The sequence below is a fragment of the Solanum pennellii genome, chromosome 11 (genome assembly GCF_001406875.1).
Source record: "Solanum pennellii chromosome 11, SPENNV200".
In the NCBI taxonomy this organism is placed as follows: domain Eukaryota; kingdom Viridiplantae; phylum Streptophyta; class Magnoliopsida; order Solanales; family Solanaceae; genus Solanum; species Solanum pennellii.
Window position 1 is genome coordinate 1,263,910 of NC_028647.1, and position 20,570 is coordinate 1,284,479.

Here is a 20,570-nt window from a genome sequence, read left to right on the forward strand (position 1 = left end):
ATATAAGTAGTAACAAATTCTTAATCAGAACATCAAAGCAGAAAGATAACGACTAGATATATATTTTAAGAAGTCAAGTAACATTGATAACACATTTTTTCAAATAAACAACAAACTTTTAACTAAAAATTTGAAATTCAAACATCGAATTACATAAATAACAATTAACGACTAAATATATAATTTAATTGACACTTTTTCAAATATAAGTAGTGACAAATTCTTTATCAAAAATGTCAAGTTAGAACATCAAAGCAAAAAGATAACGACTAAATATATAATTTAAGAAGTCAAACAACATTGATAACACTTTTTTCAAATAAACAACAGACTTTTAACCAAAAAATTCAAATTCAAAGATCAAATTACATAAATAACAATTACCGACTAAATATATAATTTAAAAAGTCAAATAAGACAAAAAATTATACCATGATCAGTTTGTGCAACGAGGAAAGTCATATTTGACTTTGATTTGAGCAAAAAAAAGCACAAATAAAACCAAGAGAATTAAAATATGAGAATTTGCTTGTTCAAAATTTTTTGAGAATAAAAGGGTTTTTATAGTGAAACAAGAAATCCTTTTTAGGTAATAAAATTATTTAGTAAAAATAAAGGTGACTCATCTTTTTTTTTAAATTATATTTTTTTATAATTATTAAATTAAATTAAAAATTATAATTTAAAAGTATTATCATAAATATTTTCAAATATTCTTCATATTGTTGCTATAATAAATTGTTCTTTGAACAATTATTATTAATTGTAGCAACAAATCTAAGTATAATATAAAATAAAATATACTACTTTGTACACTTAAGATTTGGTTCAACAATTAATGATTTCCATATTATTCATAGATATATATTTGTTGTTACAATTAATTATTTCCATATTATTCTTCATATATATTGACTTCAAAGTAAATCCTTCCCAATTGGTAAATTAATTAAACACTTAAGATTTGGTTCAACAATTAATGATTTCCATATTATTCATAGATATATATTTGTTGTTACAATTCATTATTTCCATATTATTCTTCATATATATTGACTTCAAATTAAATCCTTCCCAATTGGTAAATTAATTAAACACTTATCATTAATAATATATTTACTTACTATAATTTTTGAGGTTCTACGATTATAAAAGAAATGTAGAGTGACTACTTTATTCACCACAAAATTATTCAATGGAATTTTTTGGTGCATCTTTTCGTTGTTCTATTTTTCTCATTATTTGCATCTATGGTATGTATTCATCTACAATTGTTCTCATTATCATTTGTTTCAAATTAAATAAGTGTATCCCACTAATTAAACTTGTAATCCGTAATCTTGAGGTTGCAGGCACGTTGATGATGAAACAAGGGAATGGCGATGGTACATGTGATGAACGTTTTTCTTCTCCTATCCCTTGTTCACAATAATCACCACCTTGTTCAACATTTTGTAAACAACGTTACGGACAACATGTAGTGAGATCAAGATGTGATGATGAAGGCCGAGGACAATTTACTTGTATTTGCACCATCAATATACCTTGTCATCCTTCTGCTTAGTTATTACAAATTTTTTAATCTGTTCTAAAAAGAAGAAAAGATTAATAAAAAATTATGTTTTGATTTTAAAAATATGTGTTTGTAATTGCATTGCGCCCTCTCTCTATATTTTTTTTGAAATTTGGGGTTAATATCATGACCTAATTCTGAAGCCAAGTGGTTTTAATTGAGGAAAATCATAACCAACAAGAAAAAAATATCCACCTATATGACTATATCTATATTCATTAGTTTTTTGAAATTTACAAAATATAGCCAAGATATAAAATATATATAGTTTTAAACATTAAAATAAATAAATAAATAAATAATTCAATACAATAATTAAATTACTTTGGTACACCATGTAGTCACGGATCAATAGAAAAAATTAAATATACGTCAAACTATCATTCTTTAGATATCTTACACTAAAGTTCAATATTTATTTTAACGGCTGAATATGAATAGAGGTAAACTTGTGGGACCCTAACTCATGTTAGTATAATGAATCCATATCTTCGATTTAATTCTCCCTCCGTTCTTTTTTAGTTGTCATATATATTAAAATATCAATAAAACAAGAATTATCTTAAGTTATCAATTAAAGATAAGTAAAAGTTCTCACTAAAAAATGATTGCTTAAATAAGTAAAGAAGACATGAGTCCATAGAAAATGAAATTTTATTGAAATAAACCAATATAAAGAGAATAATTCATCTTTTAGGGGTTTCAATTAAGTTAAATTATTATTTAAAGTTAGACAAGTTGCAATAACTAATTCATTTTTGGGATAATTACATGAATATACAACTTAAGTTTACATATTCTCCATATTTCCCTACTTTTTTTAAAATGGAGTTAAACAAGATGTTTGAAGTATTTATTAACATAACAACACATATTGTTAAATTATGAAACTGTTTTGATTTTTAAAATGGTTTATTCTATTACTTTAATTTTTTTTATCACCGTTATGAATTCAGGAATTATGTATACTGTTAGTGAGACATTAATGTCATTATTGTATCAAAACTATAATAATAATTACACTAATGTAATTATTGTCATAAAAAAATACTTATTATATATACGTAAATATATTGTATGATACAAAAAAAATAAAATTATGTACGTAATTAAATTATGTATATGATACATGATTTATCAAAATATATAATATCACAAACAGTGATACTAGTTATTACACTTGATACACGCCAGTTTTTTTTTTTTTAAAAAAAATAATATCTTTTATACAAATAAGATATATTCAGTACTATGATTTATATATATTACGAACAATTAATTTCCCTTCAAAATATGCAAATTTTTTTAAGTATCTACACACATGATACTATATTACTAAATTATATTAAATTAGAATTAAAAATAATTTGGTTGAAATTTCCGCAATTAATATTGATTAAAGTAAGTTTGAATAAGGATTATAAAATAAAGTAGTTGATACATAAATATAATGTCAAATTTAAATAGAGTTTAACAAAAAGTAAAGAATTGTATGATACAAAAAAAGAAAATTATATACGTAATTAAATTATGTATATGATACATGAAATATCAAAATATATAATATCACAAACAGTGATACTAGTTATTAAACTTGATACACACTATTTTTTTTTTAAAAAATAATTAATGTCTTTTGTACACATAAGATATATTCAGTACTATGATTTACATATATTACGAACAATTATTTGCCTTCAAAATATGAAATTTTTTTAAGTATTTACACACATGATACTATATTACTAAATTAAATTAAATTAGAACTGAAAATAATTTGGGTGAAATTTCCGCAATTAATATTGATTAAAGTAAGTTTGAGTAAGGATTATAAAATAAAGTATCTGATACATAAATATAATGTCAAATTTAAATAGAGTTTAACAAAAAGTAAAGAATTGTATGATATTAAAAAAGAAAATTATATACGTAATTAAATTATGTATATGATACATGAAATATCAAAATATATAATATCACAAACAGTGATACTAGTTATTAAACTTGATACACACTATTTTTTTTTAAAAAAAAATAGTGTGTATCAAGTTTAATAACTAGTATCACTGTTTGTGATATTATATATTTTGATATTTCATGTATCATATACATAATTTAATTACGTATATAATTTTCTTTTTTAATATCATACAATTCTTTACTTTTTGTTAAACTCTATTTAAATTTGACATTATATTTATGTATCAGATACTTTATTTTATAATCCTTACTCAAACTTACTTTAATCAATATTAATTGCGGAAATTTCACCCAAATTATTTTCAGTTCTAATTTAATTTAATTTAGTAATATAGTATCATGTGTGTAAATACTTAAAAAAATTTCATATTTTGAAGGCAAATAATTGTTCGTAATATATATAAATCATAGTACTGAATATATCTTATGTGTACAAAAGACATTAATTATTTTTTAAAAAAAAATAGTGTGTATCAAGTTTAATAACTAGTATCACTGTTTGTGATATTATATATTTTGATATTTCATGTATCATATACATAATTTAATTACGTATATAATTTTCTTTTTTAATATCATACAATTCTTTACTTTTTGTTAAACTCTATTTAAATTTGACATTATATTTATGTATCAGATACTTTATTTTATAATCCTTACTCAAACTTACTTTAATCAATATTAATTGCGGAAATTTCACCCAAATTATTTTCAGTTCTAATTTAATTTAATTTAGTAATATAGTATCATGTGTGTAAATACTTAAAAAAATTTCATATTTTGAAGGCAAATAATTGTTCGTAATATATATAAATCATAGTACTGAATATATCTTATGTGTACAAAAGACATTAATTATTTTTTAAAAAAAAATAGTGTGTATCAAGTTTAATAACTAGTATCACTGTTTGTGATATTATATATTTTGATATTTCATGTATCATATACATAATTTAATTACGTATATAATTTTCTTTTTTAATATCATACAATTCTTTACTTTTTGTTAAACTCTATTTAAATTTGACATTATATTTATGTATCAGATACTTTATTTTATAATCCTTACTCAAACTTACTTTAATCAATATTAATTGCGGAAATTTCACCCAAATTATTTTCAGTTCTAATTTAATTTAATTTAGTAATATAGTATCATGTGTGTAAATACTTAAAAAAATTTCATATTTTGAAGGCAAATAATTGTTCGTAATATATATAAATCATAGTACTGAATATATCTTATGTGTACAAAAGACATTAATTATTTTTTAAAAAAAAATTAATGTCTTTTGTACACATAAGATATATTCAGTACTATGATTTACATATATTACGAACAATTATTTGCCTTCAAAATATGAAATTTTTTTAAGTATTTACACACATGATACTATATTACTAAATCAAATTAAATTAGAACTGAAAATAATTTGGGTGAAATTTCCGCAATTAATATTGATTAAAGTAAGTTTGAGTAAGGATTATAAAATAAAGTATCTGATACATAAATATAATGTCAAATTTAAATAGAGTTTAACAAAAAATAAAGAATTAGAGAACACACTGCGAAATGATCAAAGAAATTTATTGAATCAGAATCTCTGTGTAACAGTGGAACCAAATGCTACACTATTACATTTATTTAAGGAACTCAAATCATAATCATTATGAATCTTTTGGAAAGAAAGTACATGTTCTTCTATTGTGACCTTCTTGTCCACATCGTCCACAACAATTTGTGTTTCCGCTTAGCTTTTCATCTGCATTTTTCTTTCTTTTTTTTCTTGGTCTACCAGGCATTTTTTTGTATCTTGGTGGCAATACAACTTCTTCCAAAACACTTTCCGGAACTATCCAATCACTTTTGTCCGGCATTGGTTCCATTGGAACTGCATAGGTGTTTGCTAATGCATCAGGTTTATAGTAATCAGAACAGTATGGGTGTACATCTTTGATATTCTTCTTCTTCAGAACAGCCATTGCATGCGCACAAGGTATTTCATCATGCTGAAATCTACCACAAGAACATTTCTTTCTCTCAAGGCAAACGATGTATCTTATACCACCTTCATAAACTGAAAAAATGAATTCTGAAGATGCAACAACCTGTAATAGTTTTTAAAAAAGTTACTGTTGGATTTTTTGATAAAAAAAAAATCTTAAAATATTTAAGCAAGATACATAATATTTGATATATGAATAAATACCTTCATTTTCGAACATTTGGACGCATTTATAATCAATATCTCTTCAAATTTCCTCCCTAATGTTTTCTTTGTATAAGATGCTATTTCTCTATTTTTGCAGTTCCAAGAACCAAATAGAATTCTGGCTTCTTCCAAAAAGTCCAAAACAGGTAATTGCCGTGCATCAACAAGACAACCATTGATACATTCCGCAATGTTAGATGTCATCATTCTACCCCTATTCACGGTTGCATGAGATCTAGACCACCTTTCATAGCCAGCCTCTTCAAGATACTTTTTAACTCTGCCATCTACTTTTTCCACTTTAGCCATCAATTTTTCAAAATCCTTTTTCCGATAAGCCTTAGCCATCGAATAAAACAGATCACTTAGAGTGTTTTTACTTCTCTTGTAGTATGTACAAACATTTTTCCACAAGTGCCATATGCATGCAAAATGTGGAACATTTGGATAAACTATACTAACACTCTTAATTATGCTTTCGTTTCTATCAGAAACAACACACATTTTTTCTCTCTCACCAAATGCATTTTTGAACTGTGTGAAGAACCATGTCCATGAACAATCATTTTCCGTATCGACGATCCCGTAAGCTAATGGTAATATGCAACCTTAACATAGTCAACACACAATATTAATGTACTTGATACATAATGTTGAAACAATGTTATTATTATCATTTTAAAAAAATTATAATTATGCAGCAACATGACATACCTGCCCCATCAAGAGTACTTGCGGATACAAACGTCCCTTTGTAAGCTCCACTAAGATGTGAACCATCAACAACAACAACAGGCCTACAGAACTCAAACCCTCTCATCAAAGGCCTTAAAGCAATGAATAGATACATAAATTCATTTTTTTCTGATTTGTGCATCCGTATATAAGAATTTGGATACACCGTTCCCAACATATGTATGTATCTTGGCATATTTTTATATGCATCTGCAGGATTGCCCCTTATCAACTCTAGTGCACGTTCTTTAGCACGCCATGCTTGCTGGTAAGAAATCTCAACACCATACATTTCCCTAACATCATCAATTATATCATTTGGAGTATGTTTTCGCTTATGATTTACCAATTTTGGAGCTGTAAAAGCACCAATAAATCCAACAGTAGCTTGTACTTTACTTAATACCCTATCCCTTAATGGACATGTATGCTCACTGTTGAAGTATCTTACTTTGAATATATCAGTGTTTTTCCTAACAGACGCCTTTAATTTCCAACAACAATTCTCCGAATAACACTCTAAAACATAGCTGCAATTATACCAATATAAATTTGTTAGTTAGTAGAAAAAATGTATACTTGAAACTTTAAGATTTGATACAAAATTTTTGATATTTACACACGTTCACAGACACGTCCATAACATTGATGTGTACACATTTTCTGATCCCATGTATTCAAGTTTCGTTATCTTCCAGTGAAACGAATACAAAATAAATTAAATTGTCACAATTATAATTCCATCTTTGACTTATACAAAATAAATTTTTAATCATCCAACACCAAGTGATATACTAACCATGTAAATAATCCTAATTTATCCAAAAATATCATTATCTAAAGTGTGTAAAGAAAAATCAAATATGAAATACTTATATACCTTTTTGTATCTGACCGTTTGACTCTAAAATTGAAGCTAGTTTTAATTTTGTATTTCATCATTACAGCCACAAGAGTTGCTTTATCCTTGTACAATTGTTTCGTCTCCACATTTGATATATTTGTATCCGATATATAATTTTCTTTCTCCATCTCGGGTATGTAACAAGAATCACCAATGTTTGATTCAACAACGTTTAGAGCATTAGCGTCTCTTTGTCCACCTTCAATACACATAATTGCACCACTGCTTGAATCAAAAATTTGTAACTCCTCTGTACTTTTATCATTTGTATCGATGCAAAGCGGATACATACTGAATCCAACCTCTTGCTTCTTTATTTCTATAAACAGCTTCACACCCATATCATTCCTAATTATCATCGGAGAAGAATTGCCCTCTACAATATATCGGATAATAATATTTTTTTTCAATTCATCAATATTTAATTCAGTAGCAATTGCTGAGATTAGATTCATATATGAAATATTTTCTCCAACCACTATCCCATCACTTTTGTACTGATTGTATTTAACCTCACTCTCCCATATTCCTGAATGCCTTAGCAATATCGTAATATTCATTACGAAACCGGATACAAAATTACCTTCAACGAAAATTTGAATATGGTTTCTGCCAAAAAAAATGGAAGATCACTAATCAAAATTAAAAATTTCGTTACTGCATAAAAGAAGAGAAGATGACTAATGACAAATTTTAAGGGAATATAACTGCTTTTAAAAAACAAGTTAATGCCTTTATTTAAGGGAATAATAACCGTGGCACATAAAAAGTAGGCATTAATTGAAATTTCTGTTTTTAATCCCCCTAATTACTCAACAAACGGATCCCCAAAATTACTCAACAAACGGATAAAATGGAATACAGTATAATGTATCTAAGTGTTTTATTATGTATCAGAAACTTATTAAAAATAAGGGATTTTTTGTAAATTTAAAAAGAGTAGGGATAGGAGGTAATTTATGTTTTACACTATGTGATTTATATAATTTTTACTTAATTTTTTTAAAAAAAAAAAGAAAGAAAGGAGGACTTGGGCCCAAGTCTAATTGTAGTTTGTCTAGGTCAGAACTTGGGCCTTAGCCGCTAATCTTTTGGATTTTGGCCCAAATTTCATTCTTATATATTGTTGTATACATCATTGTATATTGCTACATATAATTGTCAATAAATTAGTATTTACAATTATATCTATCAACGAACGGCACAACTCGAGAACATATATATGATAAATAAAGAGAAGGAATTCATATGGTCCAAAATAAAACCAAATAATATCGCTTATTTTAGATTGACCTATTAAACGTAAACTTTTCAAGTTCAAATATTTATTTTTCTAATTAAAAATCAACGTCGTGGGTCTAAATGAATTAGAAAAAAGACATATCATTGATACAGAAAATATTTTGCAGAATATATGAATCAAATTTCTTTAGATTCTTTTAATTTCGTGAATAATATAACTATCGAGATCAATATAATCAAAAAATAATTTTAAAAAATTGGAAAACATAAAAATTTTCCTCTAAAAACATTAAGTTCTTTTTTTTTTGGCTCATACACTGTTTTATCTACCATTCTGATTATGCATTCCGCCGAAAGACTAGATTCCGGCCACCCACCGCCGCCGTCACCCGGCCGGACTCTTCCATTCATCGGAAAATTCAAACCCTTTTATCTTTTATCAATCTTGGTACTCATAGTAGCAATTTCATTCAGTATTAGCAAAACAAATCAGTTCAAAAAACTCTTTTTTCTCAGATCAAATTTACTGAATCCAACAGTTCAGAAGCAAATTTCAAGAAACCCCACAGCCCCTTATTGTGTTCTATGGATGGCTCCAGTTCTTTCAGGAGGTGGGTACAGTTCAGAAGCTTGGTCATATATTTTAGCTTTACATAATTACTCAATGAATAAAAATCCAGTCTTTAATTTGAAAATTGAGCAACATGGGGATCTTGAAAATGTTGAATTTTGGGAGGGTTTACCTTTAGATATGAGGAATTTGGCTGTTGAGCTTTACCATAGAGAATGTAAGTTGAATGAGACTGTTGTTGTTTGTCATAGTGAACCTGGTGCTTGGTATCCTCCACTTTTTGATACACTTCCATGTCCACCTATTGGTTATGGTTATTTTAAAGCTGTAGTTGGAAGGACTATGTTTGAGACTGATAGAGTTAATGATGAGCATGTTAAAAGGTGTAATCTTTTGGATTTTGTTTGGGTTCCTACTGATTTTCATGTGAAAACTTTTACTGAAAGTGGGGTTGATCCATTGAAAGTTGTCAAGATTGTTCAGCCTGTTGATCTTGATTTTTTTGATCCAGTTAAGTATGAGGGATTGGATTTAGGGTCATTAGGGAATTTAGTGATGGGGTCATTTTCAAATGGAGAAAAGTTTGTATTCTTGAGTATTTTCAAGTGGGAATATAGGAAAGGATGGGATGTTTTGCTGAGGTCTTACTTGAAGGAGTTTTCGGGAGGTGATGATGTTGTTTTGTATCTGTTAACGAATCCGTATCATTCTGATAAGGATTTTGGTAACAAGATTGTTGAATATGTGGAGAATTCGGATTTGGAAGAACCGAAAGATGGTTGGGCTAGAGTATATGTAATCGACGAACACATAGCTCAAGTTGATATGCCTAGGCTATACAGGGCTGCTAATGCATTTGTTTTGCCATCTAGAGGTGAAGGTTGGGGTAGGCCTATTGTCGAGGCAATGGCAATGACTTTGCCAGTGATTGCTACGAATTGGTCAGGACCAACTGAATTCATGACAGAAGATAATAGCTACCCATTGCCTGTCGATAGGATGAGTGAAGTCACAGAAGGTCCATTTAAGGGACATTTATGGGCTGAACCTTCGGTTAATAAGCTGCAAACGCTAATAAGGCATGTAATGAGAAATCAGGAGGAAGCTAAGGCCAGAGGTAAGCAGGCAAGGGATGATATGATGAGCAGGTTTTCTCCTGAGGTTGTTGCTGGCATAGTTAGTGATCATATTGAACGCATTATTTATCATACACAGTGATTGTTGTGTTCTCTTTAGGATCGAGAAGAGTAGATTGTACATTTTACTGCAGTGGTAACAGTTTTTAGTCACTGTTTTTTCATGGATTATTAACTCTGGTAGACTTTATCTCAGTTTTCCTATGTGAATTGAAGAACGGTTTTACTTAATATCTGGAGACGACAAAGTTCTGGAAGCTGATGAAATTATCCTGAGAATCAACTAATTGGATAGCCTTAAACACTCTTAAGTGTTCTTAAATGGAGTTGCAGTTAGATAAGTATAAAAATTCCTCTGCTAAAACCAGAACTGTGTTGGTAATCCAGTTATGTTCATGTGATGAATATCAACAACAAAAGTCTATTTTAAAGCTTAGAGTGTATGAATTGTTATGCTGTAGATTGTTAGTTTGGACTTTCGAGCAGTATTATAGGAAAGATATGTCACCAATGGACCGTGAGTATCAACAACGAGAAGAGGTAACAGCATTATGTGCAAACTTAGTCACATCCAACACTGATGGACCACAAGTATCAACTATGGAAAGAGGTAAGCAATGAAACCTCAACACTATACAGATATTGAGCTGCTAGCAATGAGTTTGAACAGATAATGAGCTGCCAATGTCAAAGCTAGTTGAGTTAATGATACAAATTTACTTGTTATCTTCAAGCCAGTTACGAAAGTCTAGCTTTTATATAACTTTCTTTTGTTTCAAAGTTCCTTGTAGCTGTGATGATTTTAACTTAGATATCCTTGCATTCTTGTCGAGGGTCTATTTTCCCGAGGTAGGGGGTAAGGTCTGTGTACACTCTGCCCTCTCTAGACCCTACTTTTGGAATTACACTGGCTACGTTGTTTTTGCTTGCATTTCAACGCATTCTCACAGCAATTATAGTTTGTTATATCACAATAATTGAACAAAAGTCAAATGCATTTTGAACAAACACACTTTTATTTATGAAACATTAGGAACACCATAACCTACCCTACCCTACCCCACCCCACCCCCAAGAACAAGGAAAAAAAATGCAGAAATAAAATCCCATAACTAGTTCCTGAATCTTTTTTTTGTTTGTATACACAAGCATCTTGTTTCAGAGCTTCCCTGTCTGGGAGATTTCACCACTTCAACTTGGCTGGGAAATACTGCAATCAAAATGTATTTTGCAGTTCAGTAAAGCAGAATGAAATGATTGTACGGAACCGACATGATCGGTGAGGATTCATATAGCTGATTAATATATAACTATTTTCTCTTTACTCAACTAGTAAGGCAAATGAAAATTTACCTTCTCAATGAGAGACATGTAGTAAGGTTTCACTTTCTCCACATCAATCCTAACATTGCTCTTGCTATACAGATCATATTTGCTGTCAATATACACAAAGTTCAGTCAAACCACGTTCTCAACAGTTAATTCTGAAATGGTCATCAAGAGAAGCAAGTAAAAGGGCAGCTCGGTGTACTAAGCAACGAGCCACAGCGCTAAAGAGTGAGATGTAGGCCGTCTACCCCTGTGACCTATAGATCACACGGAGAAAACTTTACCGTTGCTGCAAGGCAACCCTTCAAGTCAGAAGCAAACTGAAGTACAAATTATGTAACTGGGAAAAAAAAAACTTACCTGAAGATTTGAAGCCATTTCAGGTTTTCATGATCCTCCTCATTCATCAAGTGAGTATATGCCCCTGACTTATGCAGAGCTACATAACAATAGTTCCAGATTAGCAATGAAGTTTTTATATCCGTCAAGTCGTAGGGGTAAGGTTTGCATACATCATTACACTAGGTACGTTGTTGAAAACAAACAAAAAAACGAGTTAATTATGTATTGCTTACGATAGAAGGAATGATATCGGATGATGAACAATGCAGCAGATGGAAGAGTAGTTTTATTTGCCTTAGCCACCTGCATAATTACACAAACATTATGTTAAATCAGCTATAATCTTCATTTATTTTCACTAAATTTGAAAGGTTTTTATTCTGAATAATTAAAAAAAAATGCATACCAAGTACATATAGTCATCATGGCCCCAAGACATCACCACATTATTAAGCCCACATCCTTCAGAATAAACTCCATATTTTGTGTTGTAAGTTGGATTGTTGTTATCAGGATTTCCCTTAAATTGCTGCAGAAAGACAATTAGAGGTTGTTTCTGAAGGACCCTCGACTCTAAAACTCAAGAAGAAGAAAAGCACCTCATGAAGCACAATCGATTCATCAAAAGCACAACCAAGGGGGAATGTGTCACCTGTAAAACGTACCAAAATGTCCTTTAATTTTGTCTGTCTTAAACATGCCAATGAAAGAAGTTCCCGAAACGAAACTCTTACCAACAACAGCCCATTGAGGAAGCCCTCCAAAGCTAGGAAGCAAAAGAACTTTGCCTAGATCTACAACATTTTTGGACAAAATATTAACACTTTTAAACCCCTAATAAATTTTTAATAAAATTAATTGTTTTTTTCTTCTAACAAACCATGAATTAGGCCAGTTAAGTGTAACCAATCTTCATTAGGATAATCCTTTCTAATAGCTTCAGCAGTTTGCAACAAATGCTCAATTTGTGGTTCATCCAAATCAGGATCACTATCATCTACAACTTCATTCAAAAGTTCACAACATTCCCATATACTCATCTCCACTTTATTCATTTTACCATATTCTTCCCTCATCTTTTTCACCTGTTTAAAACAAACACACATTAAAATTAGACATGTAGACTTTCTATCAATAAAAAAAAGTTCTAATTCCAAGATTTTTATTTTTTTTGGTTTATTTGTTTGGAATCTTACAAAATCATATGTTTGGTTAATGTGACTCTGGCGATAGAGTTCACGGACAATCTTTTGACGTTCAACCTCTGCATTATAGTCCCTGCATTGATAATTGAGTAAAGTTAGAATAAGTTTTTATATATTAAATTTTATATAATTTCTTGATTGAGAAAATAATGTTATAATATAATTAATTACCTGAATGAGTTGCCAAATGCATTATTGCCAGGGACAACAAATATACCATCAGAATTTGCCTTTTTGTTCTCCAATTCTGCTATTAACAAAATCAAGAACATAAATATCAGATATTATATTTCACAAATATTCATCTAACTATGAATTTATCGCAAAAAAAAAGTCATTTTTCTAATTTTTCTTAACAGAAAAATAACTCAACGATACCTATGTGTGTATATTATATCACAAATCATAAAAAATGATGGAAATTGCTAAATTCTATTCATAAAACGGGAGTGAATGTACAATTTTATCGTATGTATTAAACACCTTATTGAAAATCTATTTAAAATGTATAAATTGTAAAATTTAGAACCTAATAATATTAAAGTTATAGAATAATGAAATTCATAGAACNAAGAAGAAAAGCACCTCATGAAGCACAATCGATTCATCAAAAGCACAACCAAGGGGGAACGTGTCACCTGTAAAACGTACCAAAAATGTCCTTTAATTTTGTCTGTCTTAAACATGCCAATGAAAGAAGTTTCCGAAACGAAATTCTTACCAACAACAGCCCATTGAGGAAGCCCTCCAAAGCTAGGAAGCAAAAGAACTTTGCCTAGATCTACAACATTTTTGGACAAAATATTAACACTTTTAAACCCCTAATAAATTTTTAATAAAATTAATTGTTTTTTTCTTCTAACAAACCATGAATTAGGCCAGTTAAGTGTAACCAATCTTCATTAGGATAATCCTTTCTAATAGCTTCAGCAGTTTGCAACAAATGCTCAATTTGTGGTTCATCCAAATCAGGATCACTATCATCTACAACTTCATTCAAAAGTTCACAACATTCCCATATACTCATCTCCACTTTATTCATTTTACCATATTCTTCCCTCATCTTTTTCACCTGTTTAAAATCAGACATGTAGACTTTCTATCAATAAAAAAAAGTTCTAATTCCAAGATTTTTTATTTATTTTGGTTTATTTGTTTGGAATCTTACAAAATCATATGTTTGGTTAATGTGACTCTGGCGATAGAGTTCACGGACAATCTTTTGACGTTCAGCCTCTGCATTATAGTCTCTGCATTGATAATTGAGTAAAGTTAAGAATAAGTTTTTATATATTAAATTTTATATAATTTCTTGATTGAGAAAATAATGTTGTAATATAATTAATTACCTGAATGAGTTGCCAAATGCATTATTGCCAGGGACAACAAATATACCATCAGAATTTGCCTTTTTGTTCTCCAATTCTGCTATTAACAAAATCAAGAACATAAATATCAAATTACATAAATAACAATTAACGACTAAATATATAATTTAATTAACACTTTTTCAAATATAAGTAGTAACAAATTCTTAATCAAAAATATCAAGTTAGAACATCAAAGCAGAAAGATAACGACTAAATATATAATTTAAGAAATCAAACAACATTGATAACACTTTTTTCAAATAAACAACAGACTTTTAATCAAAAAATTCAAATTCAAACATCAAATTACATAAATAACAATTAACGACTAAATATATAATTTAAGAAGAAAAGACAAAAAAATTATACCATGATCAGTTTGTGCAACGAGGAATGTCATTTTTGACTTTGATTTGAGCAAAAAAAGCACAAATAAAACCAAGAGAAATAAAATATGAGAATTTGGTTGTTCAAATTTTTTTGAGAATGGAAGGGTTTTTATAGTGAAACAAGAAATCTTTTTTAGGTAGTAAAATTATTTAGTAAAAATAAAGTTGACTCATCTGTGTGGATAATTTTTTTAAAATAAAGGATAATACATAATGAGTCATGCCAATGTAATTTTCTTTTTTTAACTGTTGGAAGTAAATCTTTAAATCCTTATAAATAATATATATTAATAGAAATGAAATAAATGTGGAAGGTTGTGTATTTAATTTGGTGATTCACCCTTATGTTGCCTCCCAAAAATTTGGCTAAGATTTTATTGTATTATATTTATCTTTGACTAACTTTTTTTTTAACTGTAAAAAGATAATTTGAGATAATAATGCATGCATGTTAATTATGACAGTATATGTGAAGATATGTGTGCATTTATTGGATTACTGTAAATATATTTTTCATAACAAAATCAATTTAGAATAACTATTCCTAATTATAATCTTCATGTCTATCCTAATTGTTTATGCAATGTCAATACATTTACATTTTACCTTTTATATCACATTCAACTTCTTTGTAGATACAGATTATTCTAGATGTATTTCACAGGATATTTTTTTTTATACCTATCAATATACTGAATTGTTTTGCGTACCAAAAATCGAGGTATCTAACAATAAAACTATGTTAGATTTGAACCTTATTGTTCGTATGATTTTCATCTCGTAAAAATGGATATTTAAACCTTATTGTTCATATGATTTTCATCTCGTAAAAATGGATATCTAATTTCGATACAGTACACAATTAAAAGTAAACGGAGGGGAGTATATGATAAATGATTAGTTAGACACAAATCACACATCACGTCTATATTTTATTAGCAAATAAGTGTAAGTTTAATACCCATTATACCCTTTTTTCTGTGTAATAAAATTTCATAAAAGATGAAAAGGGAAATTTAGGTTACAGCATAACCAATAATTGTATATAGTGTTACAAGGTTTACATATTTATTTCACCAAAACCAGCTATGCTGTTAGCCCCTTGCAAAAACATATTGAACCTCCAGCCATTATTTTGGCAAATAAAACCTGTTAAGCATCAAGAAAATTTAGAAACATGAAAATATACGACGAGAAGTGTACAAAACAACTACTATGTCTCACTCAGTTCCAAACAAGTTCAGGTCTGCTATATGAATCCTCTAGTAGTCGTGCAACAGCACATTACTGCCCACATATGAATGTTTTTGTGCTTTTAGTAAAGGGATAGAAGTATGCATAGGTCCTGCCTGACAGACTGAGTGGTTCAAGCTTTGATGACGAAGACAGAATGATGACTTAAATACGAATTTACTAACAGAATGGGCAGTGGAACCGTGAATATCTTATAGAAAGGGTTTAACATAAACGAACCTCTTGAACTTCGTATACAGAAATGACTAGTTTCACTACTGAAAATGTTGCGAGAAAACAGATAGAACTTCCCTGTAAACGGGCTTCTTGAAATCCACTGCCTGTAGACAAGATTTTGGGTAAAAGTCAAAATAATAGGAGTTAAAGCCGTAAGTCGTTTTAGGTCAAACTTCAAAGGTCTAAGTGGATCACTCACAAGTTCAATAACTTGCTCAGGTGATATCCACGACCATTCTCCAAACTCGGCCTTCTCTGTTCCATCCCCAAGAAGGTTGATCTCTTCATCCTTTCCAGTGAACTTAAATAAGAACCTAGAATTTTTCCACATATTTCAGTACCATTCAGAATTAGGAAACAGTGGAGACGTAAAAGAAAAAACAATCAGATGTTCAAATGAGCAGTAAATAAGGAGTTGAACTTTATAGCATGATGTCGAACAATCCCCCTATGGGCCAAAACCAAGTTGTATAGCAATCACTCTCCCACTTATTGTTTATCGAGGAATGCACAATATAGAGTTTCAAGTACATTTTGCTGATTTAGAAGCACCTACCACTTTTGTGCTTGGCCTTTCCAGTCAGATCCCCATTGATGCCTTAGCTTTTCTCTAACTTCTGGGGGGAAATCATACGTTACCCAATGAGGAACCTACAACAGATTCAGAACATCACTAACCAGCCTATCGCTATTCAAAACAGGAGATCGCATCTAATTAAGAAAGAGGATCTTGTAGACTCGGGTTTCTTTAACTTTGGAAACCAACTTTAAACTGTGGGTCATCACAACCCAACAAACCAAGTATTAAATAACAACAGCCATTTCGTGAGCTGATTAAAGCTCTTTGGCCTGCCTTGAATGAGAGGACCAAAGAAATAAAACTCGACAAACACAAGATTATAGCAAGATCTACTTTTCATACCTCAGCAACAATTTCTGCTGAAGTAACTCCAGTTTCCTCTCTTAGTTCCCTGATGGCAGCATTTGTTGGATCTTCATTGTCATCAACTCCACCCTGATTCAAAAAACCCAGTTATGTTTTTCTTTTTATCTTATTGCAGAAACCAAGATTTTGAAAAAGTTACACAGTTCTTCTAACTTTTTCTTTTAGTTTAAATTTTACAGAAAAAGAAACATCTAACTTTGAATCTGAGAGAAAACTAACATCTTTAGAGAATATGCAGGTATTGTCAAATGAAGGTTTCTAGGAATGTCAAACCTGAACTGAACCTTGAGATCTTAACAACAACAACAACATATCCAAAGTAATCCCACAAGTAGGGCTTCGGGAGGGTAGAGTGTATGCAGACCTTACCCCTACCTCATAGAGATAGAGGGGCTATTTCTGATGGACCCCCGGCTTAATAAAGCATTTCCAGGCAATTTGAAAATAGAAATGAGAGCAGTAACAACAACGACATAATGTGAAATGGGAGCAGGTCCACAACATACATCAGAAAGAACATAAATGCAAAAAAAAAAAAAATGATCCGATAACGACAGCACAAAAAACACAGATGATACTCGAAACCAAAGAAGCAGAAACTATGAACATAGTACTAAGAAAGAAGGCCCAAGTGCTGCCACCAATCCTATCTTGCAGGAAAGCAAAAGAATGCTCAACTACTAACTAGTCTTCTAGCCTATTCCGCAACCTCCAAAACAACATATCTAAGGTCATGTTCTTGGTAAGCTCAATATGCGTCATGTCCTGTCTAATCACCTTCTCTAATACTTCTTTCGATTTGCCTTTACCGCTCTTAATGCCTGTCATTGCCAAATGCCAACCTCTCACACCTCCTCACTAGCATGATATCAAACTAGACTCATCTCAATTCTCGGTAACCTCTATTGAACTCCTATGTTATACTATCCACCCATCCAATGTCCAATAGACATGCAAGGGATGTTAAATATCACACATCGGTTGTCAAAATAAGTTATTACCTCCTTAAATAGGATATGCTCTTGCAAAAAAGCAAGTTCAGGCATAGGAAATGTTTGTGGTCCAGGCTTCCTCGAACCCCTACATAGGGGGGCCTTTAGTGCACTGGGCTGCCCTTTTTAATGGTCTTGCAATCCTCACGTAATGAGCTAAATTTTGAGACTGAGTAGAACCAAGGTCCATTCCTTAACAGCTTTCAACTCGAAACAGGTCTTATTTGTTTCATTATCCCAACAAATAATTGATAATCCAAACTTCAGGGGAAAGAATTACTGGACTAGAAGAGATCAGTACATTGTGTTTAAGCAAAACTTCTTTTCCCCGTTGGCTTGTTGATCACTATAATTTAATCCACAAGTAATTACGATTCTTGACTCTTCTTGGACTTAGAGGCCTATTAATACTTCCAGCTTCCATGAGAAACTCATGGATTATATGTTTATCCGCATGTCAGATAGTAGATTACAGTAGTAGATTGTGGTAGGAAGTCAGATATAACTAGTGGGAGATGATAGTTAACTTTAAACTGCTGCTAAGTTTTAGTGAGGATTTTAAGTTCATTCTCTCACCACACAATCATCCATATTTTAGCCTATGGTTACCTCATCCAGACATGTTCTCAGCAAGTTAGAGCGAATACTATTTTACCTCTGTGACCAAAAATCAATTGATGCATTAGGCCAAAATTTAATTTTATAAAAGGTATTTAACTAGACAAGTTGTTCAATATGTTGGTTCAAATTATAACCAAAGTAGAAAACAATATTAAAGTGATGGTTAAATAGTTAGCTTGATGAATATGAACGGACTGTCAAATATTTAGATTGACCCAAAATGTAAAATGTATCAGGGGTTTGCCAGGTCAAACCATCTTTGGAGTATTATTAGATGAGAAATAATTTTACTACCTTGACTAATTTGTAGTGGAAAACATCAATGACATAATTAATCCTTTATAGGCACTCATTGGAGATTTGGAACCCTGAGTACAGTGTTCCAGGTCCAAGACACTAACCTACACCCATACATTCCAACCAACCTCCTTAGGACTTAGCTCTAAAGATGAATTTCCGGTTAGACGGTTACCTTGCTCCACCCACCCACCCCTAACCAGGAGCGAATCTAGGGGGTTCGTGGAGTGAATAAGCCCCTTCAGAGATAGGAATGACTTTCTTGTGGTAACAATTGTAAATGAGCAAGTAAGGGGAGGCAACTACAGAGCTAGCGAGACTAAATCGTGTTCATCCGAACCCCTAAGCAAAACATTACACTATACATAGGATCATTTTTAATCCCCCTAAACACAAAAACACAGGAATAGGAGGTTGACATAGTTGTTCCAGGAATTCAAAATTCACTTTGAGGTTCCAAGTTCAAATCTAGACACTACATTTTTATTTTCCGAACCCCCTAAATGAAAATTCTGGAACGCATTCAACAATTGAAAACGAAAAGAATGAACGGGAATCCAATTGAAATTTACATTATTTACCTGCGGCATTTGCCAAGCACTAGGTATATCAAGCCTTGAAGCAGCAAAAATCTGCAAAGTTCAGATTTTTAAAGTGAAATTAAATGAAGAACATACACAAATTACTCTACAGGAAGAAAAAAAAGACCTTTTTATTAGAAGGATTCATTAGACAAATGCCGACGTTTCTCCGATAACCTTCAGGTGGGTTCTCCATGGTTGATGACGGCGGCGGCGGCGGCAGTGAGGCAAAGGAAGCTGTTTTGCGGCGAAGAACGAGTGGCAAAGCGGTAATTTGGTGGGATTTGGAAGGGCAGTGTGGGAAAGGAATTGTTGTGTTGAGAGGGACGAGCTGCAATGGAAGACGAGGAAGTGTAAAGTTAGAGACGATGGATCGACAAAATAAAGCCATTAACATAAGCCAAAGTTTTTTTACCAACTTTTAAAGATTTAAGGGTGTGTTCGATTTGACGGAAAATATTCTTTTAGAAAATAATTGTCCCAAAAATATTGAAGTATAATCTTAATAAATATCATGAATTTGAATCTAAACTCGTGTTCTAATTCAATGCATGATTCGACCTTTGATCTGACATCTAACATGAACCCAACCCCGACCTTGACATGAGACTTGAATCGAGACCGACTCCGACCCTGAGATCTAGCTTAAGATCCTAACCCCGAGTTAGGGTCGA

The 20,570-nt window shown here is 30.8% G+C and overlaps 5 protein-coding genes across 8 annotated transcripts; 2 read left to right on the forward strand and 3 right to left on the reverse strand.

Annotated features, from left to right (window-relative positions):
* Positions 1–5,161: 5,161 nt before the first annotated feature.
* LOC107003553 lies at positions 5,162–8,372 on the reverse strand. Its single transcript, XM_015201890.2, has 4 exons — positions 7,382–8,372; positions 6,481–7,031; positions 5,764–6,374; positions 5,162–5,662 (listed from the first exon to the last, which is right to left on the reverse strand). Exons 1-4 carry the CDS (start codon positions 7,963–7,965, stop codon positions 5,222–5,224), a joined length of 2,187 nt encoding a protein of 728 aa, XP_015057376.2. The 5' UTR covers positions 7,966–8,372; the 3' UTR covers positions 5,162–5,221.
* Positions 8,373–8,901: 529 nt separating this feature from the next.
* Positions 8,902–11,164, forward strand: LOC107004281. The gene has a single exon (XM_015202511.2). It carries the CDS (start codon positions 8,988–8,990, stop codon positions 10,434–10,436), a length of 1,449 nt encoding a protein of 482 aa, XP_015057997.1. The 5' UTR covers positions 8,902–8,987; the 3' UTR covers positions 10,437–11,164.
* Positions 10,645–11,896, forward strand: LOC114074695. Of its 3 annotated transcripts, none has more exons than XM_027912688.1 (4): positions 10,645–10,964; positions 11,136–11,215; positions 11,517–11,633; positions 11,780–11,896. In XM_027912688.1, the coding sequence occupies exons 1-3, from the start codon at positions 10,676–10,678 to the stop codon at positions 11,604–11,606; spliced, it is 459 nt and encodes a 152-aa protein (XP_027768489.1). In that variant the 5' UTR covers positions 10,645–10,675; the 3' UTR covers positions 11,607–11,633; positions 11,780–11,896. The 3 variants fall into 3 exon arrangements, with proteins under 3 accessions (XP_027768489.1, XP_027768490.1, XP_027768488.1); XM_027912689.1 differs by having other exon boundaries at positions 11,136–11,210; XM_027912687.1 differs by lacking the exon at positions 11,136–11,215 and having other exon boundaries at positions 11,504–11,633.
* On the reverse strand, positions 11,495–15,057 carry LOC107004201 (probable inositol oxygenase). Of its 2 annotated transcripts, none has more exons than XM_015202442.2 (11): positions 14,970–15,057; positions 14,580–14,655; positions 14,399–14,480; positions 14,098–14,302; positions 13,952–14,011; positions 13,816–13,868; positions 12,432–12,554; positions 12,259–12,328; positions 12,044–12,122; positions 11,708–11,789; positions 11,495–11,564 (listed from the first exon to the last, which is right to left on the reverse strand). In XM_015202442.2, the coding sequence occupies exons 1-11, from the start codon at positions 14,998–15,000 to the stop codon at positions 11,538–11,540; spliced, it is 888 nt and encodes a 295-aa protein (XP_015057928.1). In that variant the 5' UTR covers positions 15,001–15,057; the 3' UTR covers positions 11,495–11,537. The 2 variants fall into 2 exon arrangements, with proteins under 2 accessions (XP_015057928.1, XP_027768486.1); XM_027912685.1 differs by having other exon boundaries at positions 14,580–14,658; positions 14,970–15,054.
* An 881-nt stretch (positions 15,058–15,938) lies between these two features.
* LOC107003212 (nudix hydrolase 26, chloroplastic-like) lies at positions 15,939–20,333 on the reverse strand. The gene is made up of 7 exons (XM_015201505.2): positions 20,024–20,333; positions 19,897–19,947; positions 17,382–17,474; positions 17,016–17,110; positions 16,659–16,773; positions 16,463–16,563; positions 15,939–16,138 (listed from the first exon to the last, which is right to left on the reverse strand). Exons 1-6 carry the CDS (start codon positions 20,291–20,293, stop codon positions 16,498–16,500), a joined length of 690 nt encoding a protein of 229 aa, XP_015056991.1. The 5' UTR covers positions 20,294–20,333; the 3' UTR covers positions 15,939–16,138; positions 16,463–16,497.
* Positions 20,334–20,570: the final 237 nt, after the last annotated feature.